We start from the raw sequence: 20,726 nt of genomic DNA on the forward strand, positions 1-20,726 counted from the left end.
CCACCCCCTGCTGGCATGGGGATTTCCTGCCCCCATCCCACAGCAATGATAATTTGAGGTTTTAGCGGCAAGGGGTGACGAAGTGGCACCATGAAGACAGAGCCCAGGGGCAAAAGGAAGGCCAGTGGAGAAAGGCCTGGGGGCCTGGGGGGGGGAGGAAGGCCTGGGGGGGGGGAGGAGAATGCCCGTCTCGTTATAAATGCAGCACAGCTTTCCGATTCCCTAGAAATCTCCCTGTCATGTTTCAAGCATCCTCCACACACCACAGGCTGCAACTCTCCCCTGATGGAAAAAAATCTCCTCCAGTTCTCACATTTTATTTCCACATTCTGGATTACTGAATAGTGCCAATGACCCATCCCCCCCTCGCTCTGTTGGGCATACCCCAAGTCACACAACTCTGCCCTTGGAGGTGGGCCCTCCTTTCCCTCCCCCATCAACCCCCTGCCCCGGTTCCCCAGGGTCCAAAATGAGAACGACTGACCCTCCCATACCTGCCATATGTTGACACTTCTTAAACAAAAAGGGCCATTGATGAAGACAAAATTGTCAAAATGTATTTGGCCTCGTGATTTGTTTTTTTTTTTTTTAAAAAAAAAATCTTTTAATGTAATAAATATTTTCGTTCACATATTTGTCGGCGTAGTAATCAAGTTGTAACTGCTGGTGCCATTTATGTCGTCTTCCTTAACTCCAGGATTGGAACTGGGCACTCTGCTTTCACTTGCTTTGAAGCCAATTTCTAGACCTTAAAGATGTGCTGTTGTTTTTTAAATGGGTGGGAAGTTTCTGATGGAGTCTCGGGAAAATACGTTGCAAGTGTGCTTAGTGGATTTTACACTGCTTGGTGTTTTCCTAGGAGCAGGAGTCGAATACTCTTGGTATAGTGCAGAGATCTTCCTTTCCCTCACTGCTCTGTGAGGGAGTTGATCCTGAAGCCAATGGGGAAGTAGTGTGGAACCATATGGATAAGTAGAACAACATACCTTTGTAAGCACAGGTTGAGCAGAGCCAAGTGCTTACCAGGAAGGAATGGTTGGGAACTGATTCACATGACCTTGTGCGTTATTTGATGACTATCGGCCAGGGTGTATTGACTTTACATAACCAAATATAATGGCTGTTTTTTGAAATTAGAATAAAAAGCCTTGATTCAAATTGAGTTTTTAAGCTCTCATTCGTATATAGCTAGTCCACACTAATACGTACTAAACCTTTGTTACAGTAACAATATATTTACAACTAAGGGTGCAATACAATGCATATTTAAACAAAAACTCCTACAACTCCCAGCATTCCCCAGGATGTTTTTCTTTCTAAACATGCATAGGATTGATTGCCCCTTAAATATATTGGCTATCCTACTCATTGGGTAGGGTATAAATGATTTGAATAAAGCAGTCTTCTCTTTCCTAAAGCTTTTAAAACTTGATGTTGTTTGGACTTTATATTGTTTGTTTTACCCTACCCTGTGCCTGTTTACCCTACCCTGTGCCTGTTTGCATTTTCTTCCCCTCCTTATTGTTTTACCATGATTTAATTAGAATGTAAGCCTAAGCGGCAGGGTCTTGCTATTTACTGTTTTACTGTTTTACTCTGTACAGCACCATGTACATTGATGGTGCTATATAAATTAATAATAATAATAATAATAATAATAATAACAATGGAGCAATCCTATGGTTTAGGAGAGGGGGATTCCCTGGCGAAGGAAGCCCCTGGTCCTGGAGAAGGTGGGGATGGGGGTGCATGGTTGCCTTACCGTTGCAGGATTGATTCCAGTGGGAAGGAATCTGGACGGTTTATCTTTTGTAAACCGCCCAGAGAGCTTCGGCTATGGGAAGGAATAGAAATGTAAATACTAATGCTAACACTAATAAGCTTCGTCAGCTGCAGGGCTGGCATAGTCCCCGCCCTCTCCACAGGCATGTTAGAGGAATGGGAGGGTTTTGGATCCGGCAGACCCCTAGCCTCCTCAGCATGCGCCCTTCTTTGCTGCAAGGAGCACCAGCTGCGGATTTTGCAGCGCCCACCCTTTTCCTGCTAGAGAAGGCGATCTGACCAGCCCTGGGCCGGCTCTACACTACTGCTTTAAGGCACTTTTGACAACTGTCGGGGCCCAGGACACACTCCATACACAGTTGTCAAAACTGTTATAAAGTGCTTTAAAGCAGTAGTGTAGAGCCGGCCCTGGGATGCCCTCCCAGAGGACACAGCATTGCAGTCCAAATATTAGGTTAGTTAGAAACTATCATTTTGTTTGATTTGTTATGCTGTTTCTTTGCTTGACCAGAATATCTTGGCAAACCCAACCTCGACTTCCTTGATTTTGGACCCACTGGTTCATAGAGTGCACAGCTCTCTCCCGGTACCTTCCCAATCCTTTCATGCTACTGAGTGAAGGAAAGCAAAGGCTCCTCGTCCAGCAGAGACTGGAGGGGGCCGGGTGGCACACCCAAGCTGCTTCAAAGTTCCTCTTTCTGATGCCAGGAAGATGGAGATGCTTGCACTCTGAAGTCGCCCTGACGTCAAGAGATTTGACTGGTCAGAACCAGAGGCAGCGGCGGCAGCCTTTCATGTGCAGCATTTGTTTGTGGACCAACAGAGAAGCCTGCCATGGTCCCAACGCCACTTCAATCCGTTTAAGTTATTGTCCAATCATCCTTTGTTCCATTAAAGTGAACTACTCTCCCTTTGACAAACATCTTAGTAGATAAAATATCCCAAGTTCACAGCATGGTGTCTGATTTTGGAGTAAAGGAAGATGAGGACCACGTTTATTCAATTATTTATACAAATAAATAAACAGCAAGGACTCCCCCGCTCCTCCCCCGCTCCTCCCCCACTCCTCCCCCACTCCCTTTCCACCAGGCTCAGAAGCTTAACTTGTCAACTGGCATATTAGCCGCCTGCTTGTATTTTGACTGTGTATTTGCAAACCCAAAAACACCCAACAAAACTGCCAGCCATGGAAGCAAACAAAAAACAAAGGAAGACATTTAAAAGGAAAAGAAGAAGGGGTTTTCTTTCCCTTTCTTTTCTGCAGCTTAAGGACTAAGCCGATCTGTCTACGCGCAACATGTAATCTTGGCTGCCGGCAGCTTTGTTGGGATCCTCGAGGCACCGTCTTCATTGTATCCACAGTAAGCATCATCATTCAATATTGTGTGAATGGATGATCTTAGGGTCATTTTACAGGTCTTTCCTCTCCGGAAACCTGCTCATATGGGGTCTCTGACTGGGGTCACCAATGCAAACAAAGAGTCATTTGCTAAAGCAACAGTGAGAGGGCTTCATGGAGTTGTGGAGGGCAGGAAACAAATGCTTGGTATTTATTCACTTACGGGACCTTGCTTCTTTCCAGCCAAAGGAACAAGGTAGCTGAAGCTAAGCTGCGTTTGCCAGGCACAAGACACACCTGGGGCTCATCTTGACGGCGGTGCATTAGCCCTGCGAGTCCCCAAACCCCCCACATTTGCGCTCCTTCGCGTTATCCCCATGCAAAGGAGTGCATGGAGGGGGTTGCATGCGAGGAAGACCACCCATGCATGGGGGTCTCCTCGCCTCCATTTTTTAAAACCTTATTTGGCTTCTCCCCGTGCCGGAGAAGTGTGGAGCCGGGCCATTTGGTTTGCTGTCCCTCCCCCTCCCCCCTTAGCTGGGCAGATGGCGACCAAGCAGCTCTGGAGCAAGGCGACAGACAGCAGATGCCGTTGTGGCCCGGGTCCAAGTGGGAAATGTCGGGGTAAGCCCCCAACTTTTCAAAATCGGAGCTTTGGGGAAAAGCCCTTGGACGGCTCCACGATGGCTGCTGCGTCATGTAGATTACCTTCCGTTACTGCAGAGCCACCCAGTGGGGCAAAACCCCTCATCAAGGCAGGACCTTGGAGGGGGCGTCAGAATTACTTAAATTCAAACCCTGAAGGAACTAGAAGGTCTAGGGAGGTCCATATTTGGTTACCCAAATCAGTCCAGAGGAAACCTTTCCCATCTTAAATGGACGATTCAGAAAGGGACGTTAAATCTTTTGGAGCCCTGGTTCAATAGAGCAAACTGTAAGGGGTGGATTGTTTATCTGAATATTTATTAAATATTTATTGGAATCACAGATTGTTTCCCATAACTTGATATTTAGTGCGTGGGGGGTATACAAAATGTTTTTGCCACCCCTTCCGGGTTTTTGGCACCTACTAAAAACATGCCTCTTCCAATAGGCGTACCCAAATCAAATCAAAATTTATTACGGTCATAGACCAGCAAAATAGAAACATCTAGAAATACAATCATTATAAAAGCAAAATACAGTAATTATAAAAGCAAGCCAAATTAAAAACAGGGAGACAAAAGTCTCCAACTGTCAGGTTAGAATAACTACAATTATAACTATTATAAAGGCAGTCTTGTTAAAGACTGAAGAAGAGGAGTCCTGTATCTGAAACACAAAATATCGTAAACAAAATAGTAATAACAGAGGCTGACTCTCCTTGGTTTAACATAATTTTTCTGCAGGTGATAGCAGATGCACAGAATCGTGCTACATCGTGTGTAATCAGAGGGTTCTGATCTGATAATAGGTGTTTTAAATAAAATGCTCCTGATCTCCCTGTTTTTTTTTAAAGAATTGGGGTAATAAGATCTTTACGGAGGTCACGGTAAAAATGACAGTGGAGTAATACATGGGCTTCAGTTCCACACTCCCCAGGTCACAAGGGCATATTCGCTCTTGAATACAGGCATACCCAGTAAGGTAATCTTGTCTTCTAGACATCACTTAGAAATTAATTTAATATAGGCAATTAATAAATCTTTGTAAACTGCCCGGAGAACTTTGGCTTTGGGGTGGTATATAAATGGAATAATTTATTTATTTATTTATTTATTACATTTATATAACACTCCATAGCTGAAGGTCTCTGGGCAGTGTACAAAAGTTAAAAACAGTGAATAATAATAATAAAATAATAATAAATATCATTAATCAATGAAGGGCTGCCTTTGATCTGCAAGGGTTGCACAAATAGCCTCAGACGAAGTCAAATGTTTAAATGATGGAAACATGTAGAGACCAGTTAAAATGCAGTTCAAGCTCTAGGAAGACCTCAAGGTTGTCCAAGAGTTTCAGTAAAATAGATTTAAAGGAGCTGTTGGAATTAGGTGTTTCAGAACTGACATTCTGTAATACATTGGACACTAAAGCCATAGTTGGGAGTAAGTCCCAATGAATTCAGTGGGGCTTATGCCTGAGTAGGATTGCACTCTAAGGGGTGGGGTGGGGTTCCAGACAGATGGTTCCCAGCACTAGCAGTCAAAAGACACTGTGTGGCTATTCCATCTTTTCCTTCCTAATGGTAAGCAAAAGGATAGAACAAGTGGTGGCAAAACACGGGAAGGTTACAAATAGATGTCATCTGGATGCCCTGTAAAATTCAGTGTATGGGGCAGAGTGATTGCATGATAAAAACCTTTTCTGGGAACTCCCTAAACCTCATCGTGCAAATATGGCTTATACGTAGTTCTTAACCTACAAAAAGCCATCACCCTCCATTTGGTGCTATCAAAATGGCTTCTTAAGTGCTTTGAAGCTCAAGTACACGGGTGGCTTCTTCCATGTCTCCGATCTCTGTTATCAGGTCACGTTCTCTTGAGTAGCTTTTTCCTGCCACTGTACCTCCGCTCCCTTCTGGCTATTTCATGCATTTGATAGGATAGGCTTCAGCCTATGAAATCTCAGACCCCAATGAACTAGATAGTCCTTTCAACTCTAATGGCTTTCAACTCTAATGGTTCATCTATCACATAAATCTTTGCATGATTTTGCATAGAAATAAATAGATATGAACAGCATTTTTATCAAGGATGGTGGTTGCTCAGTAGCAGTTTGATGGATTAAGTCAATGCGTCTAAATGTTTCAACTCCAACTAGAATAATCAGCAAGACAATGTATGGGAAAGAAATATGCCTGTTTTTCTTTCCACTCATCTGTAAAAGCTGACTCTATCCTTCATTCATGAATGCGTCCTTTTTCCCCATTGCTTCAAATCAAACTAGACATATATTTTTTTTAAAAATAAAACAATAATTTCTAGGCTGTTTTAGAGGAGAGTTTATGGGAAGTAGCTGAGGCAGGGGAGAAAAGCCAGATGCAAATTTAAATGCACCATGCAAGAAATGCACATCTGAAATAGCAATATGATTCAATATTGATCCAAAATGCCATGCTGTTATATGCCTGGTCACTGTGCAATTTTAAAGGTGGATGATCAAGCTTCAATATGATTCTACATTGAGTAGTAGTTTTCTGTCACATTGTCCAGCCAAGTCTTCTGCCTATTCTTTTTCAACCCTTTTTCAACCCATGAGGCAACAGTTTAGAAGGCTCCCTTCGAAACTCCACAGTTGCTAGTTCTCTGCCGGCTGCCCCTCTTCCAAAAGGGCCACATCTCTGAAAGGAGACAGAGCCCTTTCAGAGGTTTCCAAAATCCTCTTTCTTCTTACATTTTAGCTCCATCTTGCCATGTCATTCCTCTGTGCCTTTTAGCTAGGTTCTAAATATTGGCGAAAGGAAGAAAAGATGGGTTTTCGCCTCAGCTCAGACTAACTTTATTAATTTGGCAGTGTCAACTACATCTGCCTAGTCCCCCTAGACAGACTGTAAAAGCACTTCATTATAAAGGCAAATCAGATTCCACAGCACGGTAACCTTCACAAAATCTTCAAATACAGGTATGTTAGAGGAACTTTCAAATGAAACCCTAAAGGCCTTTTCAAACCCAGAGAAATTGAAAATATGCGGAACGTTTTCCTACCTGGAAATGTTTGGAGCTTTTCCCCCATTTTTTTCTGGCTGAAGAAATGTTCACGGCACCAAACACAACCCGCTTCCTCCACTCAAAAGACCTCAACCAAAACAACAACAGCAACAAAAAGAATACCTTTCTAACTTATTTTATAAGACCCTGCCAGGTTCAACTCCACAGCTGAATAAGCAGATTATAGGGCATAGGAAACCCTTTCCTTTGCCCTCAGCTCTCATGACATGAAGTTACCAAATCAACATGATTCCTGTGTAAGAGGTGGGCCTGTTGGTGACTCTGTGTGTGTGTGTGTGTGTGTGTGTGTGTGTGTGTGAGAGAGAGAGAGAGAGAGAGAGAGAGAGAGAGAGAGAGAGAGAAGACAGGAACAATAGAACCTTTTAAAAAGTATAGATAATCCCCTCACAACCAGAAATGTTAAACATGTCAACACGCACTGCAAGCATACTGATGAAGGGCCTTCAACAACACCACAAAAGACAGATGAACGGACAAAGGAACCCAAAGAATTTCATCCAGGTACACCTCTTAATTCAGGGAATGCAAATAATGGCTGAATCAACCCAAACTGATGCAGGGACCAGCCCAGCACCTGGGGCCGGTACTGAGAAATGGTTCTTCATTCCAATGTCTCTGTTGGGAGAAATAATATTGTCTTCAGTGTATTTTCCGAAAGAGAAGGAAGGTGCGCAATGGTCTCTAAGGGAGCCCTATGCTCTTAGGTTGGCTTGGAGTCTGCCTTGGGTTTCTCCAACTTCCTCAAGCTCTGTTCTCCTCTGCAGCATCCATAGTGGGACTAGACATCTCCCTTTGCAATGGGACGTGCAAGCTATCCCTACATGCCACTTCAGACTTTGCAAAGAAATAGAGAAAACAGGAAGTCTTTGTTCTGTTTTATACATTAAGGATCAGTGAAGGCCTGAATTTCGGGAAGGTAAGATTTGGATCTCAGTCATTAGTAGAAACGTTGTTGTTGTTGTTGTTGTTTTAAAAAATAGCATTAGTAGAAACTTTGTAAGTAATACGTTGGACCTTTGGTCTGCAGTGCCAGGCAAAAAGGGCACAGCATCAGCCCATATGAGACGTGCGCAGGAATCTATACGATCTGGCTGCGGGTTGCAGAATTGGCTCTCTTGGAGATTTTCAAGAAGAGCTTGGACCAACACCTGCCAAGGATGACTTGTGGATTATCTCCTTATTCTAGAAATTTTTCATGACATATTTCTATCTCTATCTCAGACTACTGGGGGAAATACAAAACTGCCCCCGCCCCCAAACACACACAGTAACTTGACACCCGGGCCAGGTGGCAGATTAGTGTCCCTAAGTACCCACCATTACTTTCTCCTGTGTAAGTGAATGGCTACCATCCACTCCTGTGGGGGTGGGGGAATGAAGTGCTCCTTTGCCCCCAGCACTGGGTGGTCCAACAGGCACTGAGAAGGACTTCGAAGGAGGGAAGGATAGGAGTGTTTCTGTGTGAGGAACAGAGAGACCTGCTGCCTCCCTCCACGGTCCTTTCAAAAACCAGCCCCTCTCTGCCCCCACCTGTCCTAATGATGGGCATTGTGCTAATGAGTCTGTAAAACCCAAGCAAAGTTCCTTACTGAGAGAACCATGGAAAGCAGACAAGTATTTTGGTATGTAAAATGCTAAGCTTTACTAAGGAGCTTAAGGACTGGGCTGTAGGGAATAGGCTGTAGTGAACAATTTTGTTTTGGCCCCAGAAACAGACTAGGGGGCTGTCTAAATGCACGGAAAGCCCTGAGGTGGGTGTGCAGTGACGCTGCGTTGGTTATACAACGCAGGAGCCACCTTGCACCCACCCCGGGGCTTTCTGGCGAAGCTGCAAAGAAAAGTAGTCAGGGACTTACCCCAACTTTTTTCTCCGGAGCGAGGCAAGTAAGGCACATCCACCGCCCGTCCTCACTCCGGAGTCGCGGCAGAGGCGTGGCCAGGTGGATGGCGACCCCTGACTGGTCACTATCCGCTCAGGCAGAGGGTGTGGTGGGGGTGGGGGTGGCGAGCCCATTGACCGCCAGAAAGCCTGCGCTGCCTCTCTTTATTTAGATGACTCGCTGCCACTCGGCACTAGCGATATCGCGGGGTCAGCAGGGCACCATGAAGGCTCAGCCCGTTAGTGAGCTCAGCCATTCTCAATCACTCCCAATGATGGCGGTGTGGAATTCTTAATTTCATTTTATTTTTTTCTTACAGAAACTGTTCTTTTCACCTCTCTGTTTCCTTCTGAACTGGATGATTTATCTGTAATGTCTACATTTTACTTTTCAAACAATGATGATATCTGTTTTCTTAGTCAAGGACAGCATGACACTTTTCTTTCTTTCTTTCTTTGGTAGCACAATGTGATCTGCATTGCCAAGGCTGATCCAAGCACATCTCCACCTTGTTGAGCAGTCCCTTTCTACAGTGTTTCTAAAGATTTTTGTTTTACTTGGAAAATCTCTGAAATGTATTACACACATCCCCCCCTCCCAATGCACTGCCAACCATTTCCCCAACTCTTTTCGAAAGACACACACACACAGAAACCTTGGAAGAAGAAAGCACACACCCCGACTTTGCTTTTTCCTAAATCATGTGGGGTTGAAGATTAAAGGGGCAGTAAAGGGGGCAATTATTCTCCACAGATCCAGTGTGGATCAATGAGGGGTCTCTGCTGTCTGCCTGGCATTTAACCCACCCAGATCTTGGCTGTGCAAGACCTTTTTCTCCCTGGAACTTCATGCCCCCTTCCAAGTGACTCACAACCTCCCATGGGGAGAGAACACATCCCCACGGATTGAAAACAACGTGGCTGTCCTGCTAGCTGTTCATTCTGGAATTGCCGTTCTTTTGTGACTTACTTTTTGCAAAGAATCCAAATGATGCTCTGGTGCCAATCCATTGCATTCCAGCATATCCTCTCTTCTTGTCTCTCTGCCTTTTTTCAGAGTAAGTTTGTAGAGATCCCCCCTGCCCACACTTTTGTTGTATAAAGTGGCAAAGTGCTAATAGGACATTTCAAGGCTACTGTGCCTTTACTAAGAAACTTCCATCATTGTTGTGCCCAGCTGGAGGGCCGAGGCCTTTAATTGCTGGTTTCCTCATTATTATGTTGTATAGTGAAAGCGTGACACTAGCGGTGTTTAGTGTATCTGCACAGAGCATAAGAAGGGGCTGGAGGAAGGGCTACAGCTTCCAGGGGCTCGTCTATACGGCTTGTTTGCCCCAACCTAAATGCGCATATTTGCGTTTTAGGTTACATGACGCAGCTGTCCATTCGCCACAGCGCCGGGTTTTTATCCCAAGAATGTGCGTCTTTGCATTCGCTATTTACTGCGACTTTTAGATCATGCCCGAGTTTGCACCATGTTATGGCTATGTTTCTTTGGGGGAGTTAAATCGGATTTTGACATGTGGACAGAGCTTTGAGGGTAGGACAACGTGATTGGCCAATTTCCAATTTCGCACCAATCGGCTACCCCATCCATTTGCGCCGATTTTAGTTTGAAGTCTCTCTGCGGAGGTCTGCAGAGAAAGCTTCTTAAAACAAATTAATTCCTGGATTTATATATTTATTTTATTTCTGTACCACCCAATATGCGAAGCTCTCTGGGCTTTTCACACACACACAAAAAAGGGGGAAAACGGGCAGCCACACGGAGATGTGTTCTGCTGCCTCGTTCCTTTCCCCCCCACTCCCGGTTTGTGTGTTATATGAAACTGTGGAGCTCCGCATATAGAATTTATAGCTTCGCTCCTCTCTCCTTCATAATTTCAGATATGCGATAATGCGCACGTGCGCATTTATAACACAGTATAAAAAAATTCAGAAAATAAATCAGTGTTGCTGCTGAAGTGTGACACTCTTTACCTACATTCAAATCAATGAAAATTTGGGTTTATATTTAATGAGGAGCAATCCCGTTGTCGTATAGATGGGGGCAGGAGGAAATTGCTGCTGCGCAGTTTGCCTAGTAAGCAGGGGTCAGTGGCAGCATGCTGGAGCTGGCTGGCCTGGAATTGGTGGTTCCCAGTGGTTTCATGGCGCCACTTTTACTGTTGAAACCCTGCAGCATCACAATTGTGAAGTAACAACCACTATGAGACATGGGCAGGTTTGGATGTGGAATAGCTTGCCCCAAAACTTCACAGGATTGGTTGCACGGCTATAATGCACAGCAAATAGTGGGTAACGATGGGGCTCTGAAAGTATTTTTTTGACTTCTGCTCAACTCCGTAGCAGTGAAAGGATGCCTCCATGCTCCTCCGAAGCTATGCAGCTTCGAATCAACAGGGTGCCCACCCTCTCTCAGCTGTGCCCTGTCATAGCTATGAAGCTTCGAATCAACAGGGTTCCCTCCTTGCTCACGTCCTCATAATGTGAAATTTTATTTATTTATTTATTTAAAACATTTATATCCCGCCCTATATTATTAAGGAGGAGTTACTTCTGAGTAGACATGCAAACATCCACCCTTGCATCCCTAAGTGCGAAATTGTGAATGACTGAGTAGCATTATATTATTATTATTATTATTATTAGTAGTAGTAGTAGTAGTATTAGTATTAGTATTATTATTAGACCCATGGCTGTTCTTACATCTTTCCTCTCCTTGCTGCCTATAGATGTGGCTGTCTGAGAAAGCGGGGAGCAGGCAAGGAAGAGGAGAGGGAAGTGTTGACAAAGCACCAATCCTTCGTACATCCTGAGGCTCAGTTCGTCAATCCCTACTTCATTGTAGCATGATTACCCAGTACTCAATGAATATTTAAAGCAAGAGGCAGCGATTCAGCCCATATTCCCAACAGAGCAGTTTTTAATGAAAAAGGGCTGGCAAAGGCATTCTCCAGACGGCTCCACACCTGTACTCCCCAAGTGCCAATTGACAGCAAAGTCTTACTTCTGGGTAGAAATGGTTAGACCCCTGCTCTCCCCACACCCCTGCCCCACATTACTTTCCTTCCTGTCAATCCATGCCCAAAGTACGGCCACTGTCCTAAGCCACGTCCCAATGACATATACAGAGAGAACCATGGTGATGGGGGAGCAAAGTTAAAATACATGGTAAAATGGTGCCATCAAAATGTGCAGCTTCGGGATGCATACCACAATATAATTGTGAATTAGCGGGTGTGTCATCTAAACAAAGGTGCACAACTTCACAGCCACAATTGAGCAAATACCCATTGTAGACATGACTTTTCTCTGCCCCTTCATCATTCGTGGCTCATCAGGAGAGAGAAGTAAGGAGAGAAGCTGGCAGCTCCCCGTAAGTTCTCTCTCGCCCCTCGCTACCGGTACAGCAGAAGAACTGAGGGATGGTGAGAGAAGCCACTAGAAATAATCAGCTCCGAGTGTTTGAGCTGATGCCCTTGTTTGGGGAGTGGGGAGCTAGAAGGGTTGAGAGATGTTGGCTCTGTCTTTCTCAGTGGGCAGCTGCCCCCGTCCTCCAGCTGAGTAGCACCTTTAACTTTAAATCTTTTTAAGAAGACATCAGGCCACTCTCAAGAAAGAGAGACTGCCTATCTCCTGGTGTGTGTGTGAATATGCCTGCCTGCGTATGTGTATGTTGTGTGTGAACACTTGCTTCCCCCGCCCCCCCGCTCCTCCTATCACCCCTGACTCTGCCCCAGCAGCCACAAATCTGCCTCTAAAGAGTGCTGTTGCACAATTCATCCACAATGCTCCTGCCATGTAGAACAGGAAGCAATTACAGACAGAAGTTGCAATCAGTAAGCTTATGGCAGGAGACCTTGGATGGCTAGGGCTTCCTTCTCAGTAAGGTCTTGGCCATGGGGACAGGCATTGCTGGATAATACAGCCTGCTGCATGGAGCTGCCCCTTCACTTCCACTTTCTTCTGATTTCAGAAAGGCCATGCCTCTGCAATGCTCCAGTGTGGAAGCAGGCTGAGGACAGAGATGTCTTTTGCAAATAGCAACTGTGAGGTGAAGTTTAGCTCATTCCTCTCAAACTATTTTCCTTATGAAAACTCCCCAGAAGCTGCTACTCACTCCAGTTTGAAAAACAACATATGGGTGCCAATATTGCTTGCATACAACTCTATGGTACAATTACACTTGGAATACTGTGTACAGTTCTGGTCACCATGCCTCAAGAAGGATATCATAGAGTCGGAAAAGATATAGAAAACGGCAACCAAAATTTTCAAGGTGCTGCAGCAAGGCCCCCATGAGAAAAGTAACAAGGTCTGGGAGTGTTTAGTTTAGAAAAAGGGTGAGTACAGGAAGATAAAGGCATACAAAATTATCGATGGTGTGGAGAAAGTGGTAATACTAGAATCCAACAGGGTCATCCCATGAAGCTGATTGGTGGGAGATTCAGGACAGATTAAAAAAAAGGACTTTTCACACAGCGCAGGCTTAAACTATGGAATTCGCCACCACAAGATGGCTGTCCACCAACATGGCTGGCTTTAAAAGGGGATTAGACAAACTCATGGTCCTAGGCCTGCTGGCTGTATGCTACCCCTAGTATCAGAGGCAGTACGCCTTAGTAGACCAGTTGCTTAGCAACATGGGCAGGAGGGTACTATTGCACTCATGTCCTAGTTGTGGGTTTCCCATAGGCAGCTGGTGCTCACTGTGTGAATGCTGGACAATGTGGACCCTTGGTCTGATCCAGCACAGCTCTTCTTGGTCTGACATTTTCCCTACTGGGACAAATAACTGCTATGGGATTGATATATATTTCAAAGAAAAGAAAAATAACCAACGAACTAAAAGCTCCATCACATCTGCACGTTTGCCCTGGTTTACCCTCGAATTATCTGCCCTCGTTTCCATAGCGTATGAAAGCTTGCGGACTTAAACCTGTGCGCTTGTATGTTCCAAGTGTCCTTACACCTTTCCTGCACTGCACATTGCTATTATCCTGCTGAGGTTTACTCTCACCTTGTTGTTTTCGCCATCACCTCCACCCATTTATCTCCTTTGTACCTCCCCCTTACAGTTTATTGGTTGTTGGAAGGTGGACAACGCCCCCTCCATTCATCCTTGCCGACAGCCAGGTCTTGTACTGCTTTTTCCTTGAGCGTATGTTCTCTTGTTACTGAACAGTTTTGGAAAAGAACTCTTTCTCCCCTAAGTACTGTCAATGTATATTTGCAAGGCTTACCTTTGGGTAAACAACAGTGAACAGAGAGTAAACAGAAGTAAGACCTCAGAAGTAAGCATGGGGTTGCAGAGCACTTCTTTCCAGTTTGCTGTTTTAAGACTTAAAAAAGAAAACTTCTGAGTGACCACACTAAATCAGTTCTATATTTGTTTACTCAGAAGTAAGACTCTCTGTTCAATGGGGTTTGCTCAAAGGTGAGCCTGCATGTGATTTTAGCAGTTGAAATCAATGGGATTGACTTTTGAATAAGGGAACCATCAGACCTGTAATTAATGAACTTGAAGATGCACAGCTTTGCATGATCAAAGCAATGGAAGCTCGACCCTATGTTCCTTCGCACTGGTGGACTATGAGGAAAAAGTTTTAAGGGGGAAATTTAAAAAAAACCATTAAAAATTAAAGGGATAACCCAATCTGATTCAAATTTGTCATGCTGAAAGCCGTCCTTAAGAGCTATCACTGTGCCAATTTTGATCACTTTATCTTTAAAAATAAGGGTGCTGCTGGCAAGGAGGGTGCATTTTCCACATTTCTTTTAAGGTGAAAATGCCTACTCAGGAGTAAGAACACAAAGTTCAATGGGACCTCTTCCTGCTCCAGAAGGATTGCTTATAACCCACATGCAAATTTAATCCATAGATTAATTGATTAATCAACTAAAACTCCTATCAGCTGCCACTGGAGGTTGCATAGTGTTCCCCTTGTCACGCACTTCCAATCACATGAAAGACTGCAGCTGTCTGTGCACTCTTATTCACAGTTGCATCTTGTTCATTTCAATGGCCTCGAACCCCTGCCTTTGGATACTGAGCTGAGGGAAGGTGGGAAGGAAGGGACAGCTTGCTTCACAGGAGGGGGAGCCCAGCTGCAATCCTGTGCATGCTTACTTAGGAGTAAGCCGCATCAGAGCCTTGGATTGAGGGTGACTTGCAGCTCCCCTTTTATTGAAAAGGAGAGAGGGAAAGGGGAGGGGAGAGGAGCTATGCAGCCAGCCCAGTCCAGCCTAATACCTTGGTGGGGAAACCAGCCCAGAGATCATGCCAGGACGTTTCTCCCAACCTCCTAGGGAATGAAGGTGAGGAACACCCTCCCTCACTCCTCCCCTCTCCCAAAGCAAGTCATGAAGCAAAGGTGGAGGAACGAAAGTGCAATAGACTGTTCTTTCATTCAACCCAGCAGCCAGGAAGCAGGAGGAGGAAGGGATTTGAACTGGAATTTAAAAACACCTGCTGGAGAAAAGGCACGCCCCTCTCTTTTGTCATCAATACCGCTTCTTGAACACAGTTTCGTCAGCAATACCACCCCTTGAAAACATGCCCACAGCTCATTGGATTGAAAACAATGGCTGAAAAAACACGTTGAAGTTTGAGCGGTGTGCTTTCACATTACTGGAAGAACCGGACTTTCCACGTGCCAAAAAATATCGCTAAGAGGGCAATCGCAATCACAGCAGGACATGGTCGACATCATCTGAGTCCTTTGCATACAACGCACCATGACAGCAGGCTATAACACTGGTGTGATGGAGCTCTAAATCATAGAATAGTAGAGTTGGAAGGGGCCTATTAGGCCATCGAGTACAACCCCCTGCTCAATGCAGGAATCCACCTTAAAATATCCCTGGCAGATGGCTGTCCAGCTGCCTCTTGAGTGCCTCTAGTGTGGGAGAGCCCACTACCACAATTCATTTCATAAGAACATAAGAAATGCCCTGCTGGATCAGACCAAGGGTCCATCTAGTCCAGCACTTTGTTCACACACTGGTTAACCAGCTGTCAACGAGGAACCAACAAAGCAGGACATGGTGCAACAGCAACCTCCCACCCAGGTCCCCCAGCAACTGGTGCATATAGGCTTATTGCCTCAGATACCGGAGGTAGCACATCAATTATCTTCCAAATACATATGTATCCAGGCTTTTTAGAAAATATAATGAATGGATGTCATTTTACAGGGAAATAAAAGTTTGATTTCCATAATCAGGCCTATCATGTACTACATCTGGCAATTTCCTGGCAATTACCAAAATGTTCAACAGCCATTTGTCTACTTTAGAGACTGTAGGCTTTTTCCAATGCTGCGCTATTATAATTTTTGCTGCAATTAATAAGTTTATAATGTAATGGTAAGTTACAAAGCCAAAATATCCATATAATACTTATAGAATTCTGCTGTTAGCCCATCCAGTCCAGGTGCCTTATGCTGTTTTATTTCTTTTCTTAGCTGCAATGTCTTGATAAGATATACAGGAACTTAACCCCAAGTTAACTTCCTCTGTTACTTGAGAGGTCCATATACTCTCTAAAAGAATAATGTAGATCTTCAGATCTTGGATTACCTGCCAGGTATAAATCCTTAAAAGCGAGCGAGCGAGAAATTCTGTTTTTTCTCGTGCTGTTGTTTAGGAATACGAGCCTCGTGTGGCGCAGAGCGGTAAAGCAGCAGTTTCTGCAGCTGAAACTCTCCCCACGGCCTGAGTTCGATCCCAGAGGAAGCTGGTTTCAGGCAGCCGGCTCAGGTCGACTCAGCCTTCCCGAGGTCGGTAAAATGAGTACCCAGCTAGCTGGGGGAAAGGTAATCACAGCCGGGGAAGGCAACGGCAAACCACCCCGCCATAAGGCCTGCCAAGAAAACGTCAGCGAAAGCTGGCGTCCCTCCAAGAGTCAGTAATGACTCAGTGCTTGCACGAGAGGTTCCTTCCCTTCCTTTCGTTGTTTAGGAAGCTCCCCTCGATCATTCTGCCTTGCTAATATTAAATTTCTTTGCTGCTCCTTCTTTGCTGTGATGCAAGAACTTCCCCTGTTGGCACAGGGGTTGGATCCAACCCTTGGACTGTAAGCTCCCTGGGGACTTGTTTTTTGTTTATGTTATGGTGATATATAAATAACAATGGTGACCCTAACGAGTTTTTCCGCCTTTCCTTTTTCTCCTACTCACTAGTCCTGCTGGCGTTGTCATTTCCATTCTCATAGCTAATCCTCCCTCCTTCATCTGTATCTGACCGATCCTGCCGCTCAAACTGTATTTCATGTTCGCCATTTTTGTCCCGGCTGGATGAGGATCTCCTCCTACGCCGTTTCCTCCTGTAGCCACGTGGCACCGGCACCCCGATGTAGATGGAATGGTAGTCTGCGAGGGAGAGGAAGTGAACCCACAGGGAGAGACAGACGGATGCAGACAGACAGACAGACAGTGAAGGCAAATTCATTAAAAGAAAAATCTTTTGGACTTTCTCTCCCTCCCTGGCATTGTTACATCCTCCTGATCATGTCCACTTTGAGCTACGTTATGCTGAATTCAGTGGAATCTCTCTGGGGGTGAGCATAGAACCAAAGCTATAAATAATAATAATAATAATAATAATAATAATAATAATAATAATAATAATAAATATTTCTTGCCCACCTCTCCATTTTGATCGAGGCAGGAAACAACAATAAATGATAAAATACATAATACTCAATTAAAACATAATATACATTGTTAAAAACATCCTAAAAACATTTTAAAAACATCTTAAAATTCCACTGGATAGGCCTGCCGGTAGAGATCAGTCTTTATAGCTTTCTTGAATGCTAGTAGACTGTTAAGTTGATGAATCTCCTCTGGCAGGCCATTCCACAGTCTGGGAGCAGCAGAAGAGAAGGTCCTCTGGGTAACAGTTGTTAATCTAGTTTTTGCTAGCTGAAGTAGATTTTTTCTTAGAGGCAGATTGTACAGGAGAAGGCAATCCCGCAGGTAGCCTGGACCCAAACCATGTAGGGCTTTAAAGATCATAACCAACACTTTAAACTTCACCCGGAAACTAATTGGCAGTCAGTGGAGTGATTTTAATGTTGGGGTAATATGCTCACCCCTAGATGTACTGGTGACCAACCTGGCTGTCATATTTTGAACTAGTTGAAGTTTCCGAACTAGGTACAATGGTAGCCCTATGTAGAGCGCATTGCAGAAGTCAAGCCTTGAGGCTACCAGCGCATGCACAACCGTCTTTAGGTCTTCCGACTCTAGGAAGGGGCGCAGCTGGCGTATCAGCCGAAGCTGATAGTATGCATTCCTGGCCGTTGCGTCTATCTGGGCTGTCATTTGGAGCGACGGATCCAGAAGCACCCCCAAGCTGCGAACGCAGTCTTTCAGGGGGAGTGTAATGAAGTACAGTTTGGCCTGACTCACATGTGGCCACAGGCACATGGCAGGTGCTCAAAGCAGAAGTCTGGGCAATCTCCCCAGTTGAAGTGATTTCAGCCACGGGAGGGCAGCCTCTCTAAATGCAAAAGCCCAAGATCTCTGCAACCACGTAGGAGGCTGCTTCACACAAAACCTCTGGGTGTGAGGGATGGCTGTGGTGGCCCCATTGTTTGGCTCTCAGATGGCCTGGAGATGCCAATGGCTTTGGGGGGGGGAATACCAGGTTCGTGCAGGGAATGAGGGGATCCCTTGTCCAGGAACGAGTTTGCATGGACCTAGCTGTGCCTGATCAAAGGGTTCTCTGACCACAGCTTTTGGCAAAGCACATTTGGGCAGCCCTTTTGACAACCTATTTTTTTTTTTTTGAAAGACTAGTATCACAGTTCTTAGTAAGCCTTCTTTGGGGCAGGATAAGGTCCATGATTTGGGGCAAATGTTCACATGTGAAACCTAGAAGGCGTATTCTGTGCACACGCGATGCACCACATCAAAACTGCCAGAACTTTGCTAATGACAGCCGTGCATCTGAACAAGGGAGAAGCACCTGAGAGTCGTCTTACCTTCTTCATCATCGTATCTCATTCGGGAGGTACTGAGGCCTCTCTCACTCATTGCATCATCATCATCCATCATGGCCAAGCAGGGAGCTCTAGAGCGTACAAAGAGGAGACACAACTGAAGTGTTCTGTAGTATTTAAAAAGGAGCATGCCTGCTCTATTTCCCCCCTCATCCAAGAAAACAGAGGTGGTGTCATTAACAGACTGCAGAGCCTGGGTTAACAAAGTGATATTTTAAAAACCTAAATCCTCCCATTCTAGTTATCTAGATCAGATTTTGATAACCAGAGTGTAGTCCGCCAATTAGAGGTTCATCAGATGAGCATTTTATTGCACGTTCGCTACTGCTCACTTACAGATGTGCGCGCATCGTTTAGACGTCATCGCCTGCCCCCTGCGTGCCTCTCGCTCCTACTACTCATTTTTCTGTTGCAACTTAGGCTGCTTTTAATCTGATTGTTTTTTTTTTAAAAAAAAAACAAAACCTGAATGTGCCGCGATCTCCTGCTGTGTGCAGGAAAAGTGGTGAGAGAGAAAGGGCCCCTGAATGAGCCACATGGTCTTTGTTTGCTTCACCTTTGCCCTCTGGGCAGAAAGAGAAAGTAATGAGGGCAAAAGCTGGGGGCAAGAAGTGATGGTAAGGAAACGCAATGTTCCCCCTGTGATGATGCTTTCAGAGTCCTGTATGTCATCAATGTCCTCAGGCACCAGAGGAGGGTAACTAGACCTCTTCCTTCTAATGGCTGTTAATATTTGAGAATCCAAAGAGGAGGAGGCGGAGAGGGGAATCAAGTAGCGTGGAAGCACAGATACCATGGTAGAGCTTTGCACTTTATTTAAATGGTGTCAGTCAGGTCAAGCAAGCCAGATGTTAATAATAGAGCTGGGCGCAAATAGTCTTTTGAAATTGTCTGCTCTATTTGAGCATCACCACATGGGGGGGAAATCGTGTTTCCTTACCATCGCTTCTCTGCCCACGCGTTTGTCCCTCATTGCTTCCTCTTTCGAAAGAGGAAGTAAACAATGTGCATGTGGCCCATTCAGGGGGCCATTTTGATTGTGCTGCTTCTCCTGCACATATCAGGGGATAGCAGCAAGTTCCATCTCAAAAATAATTCGGGTTTACTGGGATGATTTTTTGTCACGCGAAGAAGGCTAGAAGGGGCAGGAGGCGTGTGGGAGGCAGACGACATTGTGAGAGGGACCCGCGAAAATCCGCGAGTGCCCAGCAACGAGAGTGCAATAAATCGCTTGTCTGATGGAGCTCTTTGTGAGCGAAGAAATTTCACTAAATTTCTCCAGGGGGAGGATAAATTCTCAAGGATTTCAGTTTTTTTGTGTTGCCACTGCAAGTGGGAACAGGACCAACTGTGTTGGCCGCCAGGTCCCCATTTTCCATCCTCCCCAATGCAGGTGTGAAGGAGGCAGTTGCATCGCACTTCAGGGAAGAGGTGGAGCTAATGCTGTGCCTAAATCTGTCCTCCAAATTCCTGAAAGTTTTCTTACCCCATGAAAGAGGTTTTAATTTTGTGACGTTTTTGACCTTACTAAACACTGCAAGGTGGCTAAGGTGGCTGTGTGCGCACTTTCTTTCTATTACCCGCCTCGCTATTACTCTGCAGTCTCCCAGGCTGCTGGTGCTTCCTGATCTGAAAAAGCCCCATGGGAGCCTCATGATGTCTTTCTGTGGCCCTTAATTGAAATGTGGGGAGGCAAGGAGGCTACAGGCTGCTGCAGCAGTAATTGTTTGTGAAAGATGGGACACTCCTCAGTTAGGTAAGCACAGGGAACCCAAAGCCAACCCATGAGAATTTCTATTCAAAAGCAATTTATTTTCTATCAAATTGGATGAGAATGGTAAAAATAATGTGGAAGAAATTTTCAGTACAGTACTAGTTAATAATCTCAACCAATGTAGATTCATCTTGGCATGTGATGAAATGTTCTGCAAAACCACACCGAATAAAATCCACTTTAAGGAAGTAGCTGATTGCCACAGCAATCCCATGTACACTTGTTCGGGA

The 20,726-nt window shown here is 45.0% G+C and overlaps 1 protein-coding gene across 1 annotated transcript in view; it reads right to left on the bottom strand.

Annotated features, from left to right (window-relative positions):
* The window catches only part of SLC4A5 (solute carrier family 4 member 5), a 124,317-nt gene extending 105,540 nt beyond the window's left edge, over positions 1 to 18,777 (bottom strand). The window contains exons 1-2 of the mRNA XM_063139273.1: positions 18,705 to 18,777; positions 16,894 to 17,085 (exon numbers count right to left, since the gene is read on the bottom strand). Of these exons, the coding sequence (XP_062995343.1) occupies positions 16,894 to 17,085; positions 18,705 to 18,777 (265 nt within the window). The remainder of the gene's footprint in view (positions 1 to 16,893; positions 17,086 to 18,704) is intronic.
* Positions 18,778 to 20,726: the final 1,949 nt, after the last annotated feature.

This window comes from Elgaria multicarinata, chromosome 12 (genome assembly GCF_023053635.1).
Source record: "Elgaria multicarinata webbii isolate HBS135686 ecotype San Diego chromosome 12, rElgMul1.1.pri, whole genome shotgun sequence".
NCBI classification, from domain to species: domain Eukaryota; kingdom Metazoa; phylum Chordata; class Lepidosauria; order Squamata; family Anguidae; genus Elgaria; species Elgaria multicarinata.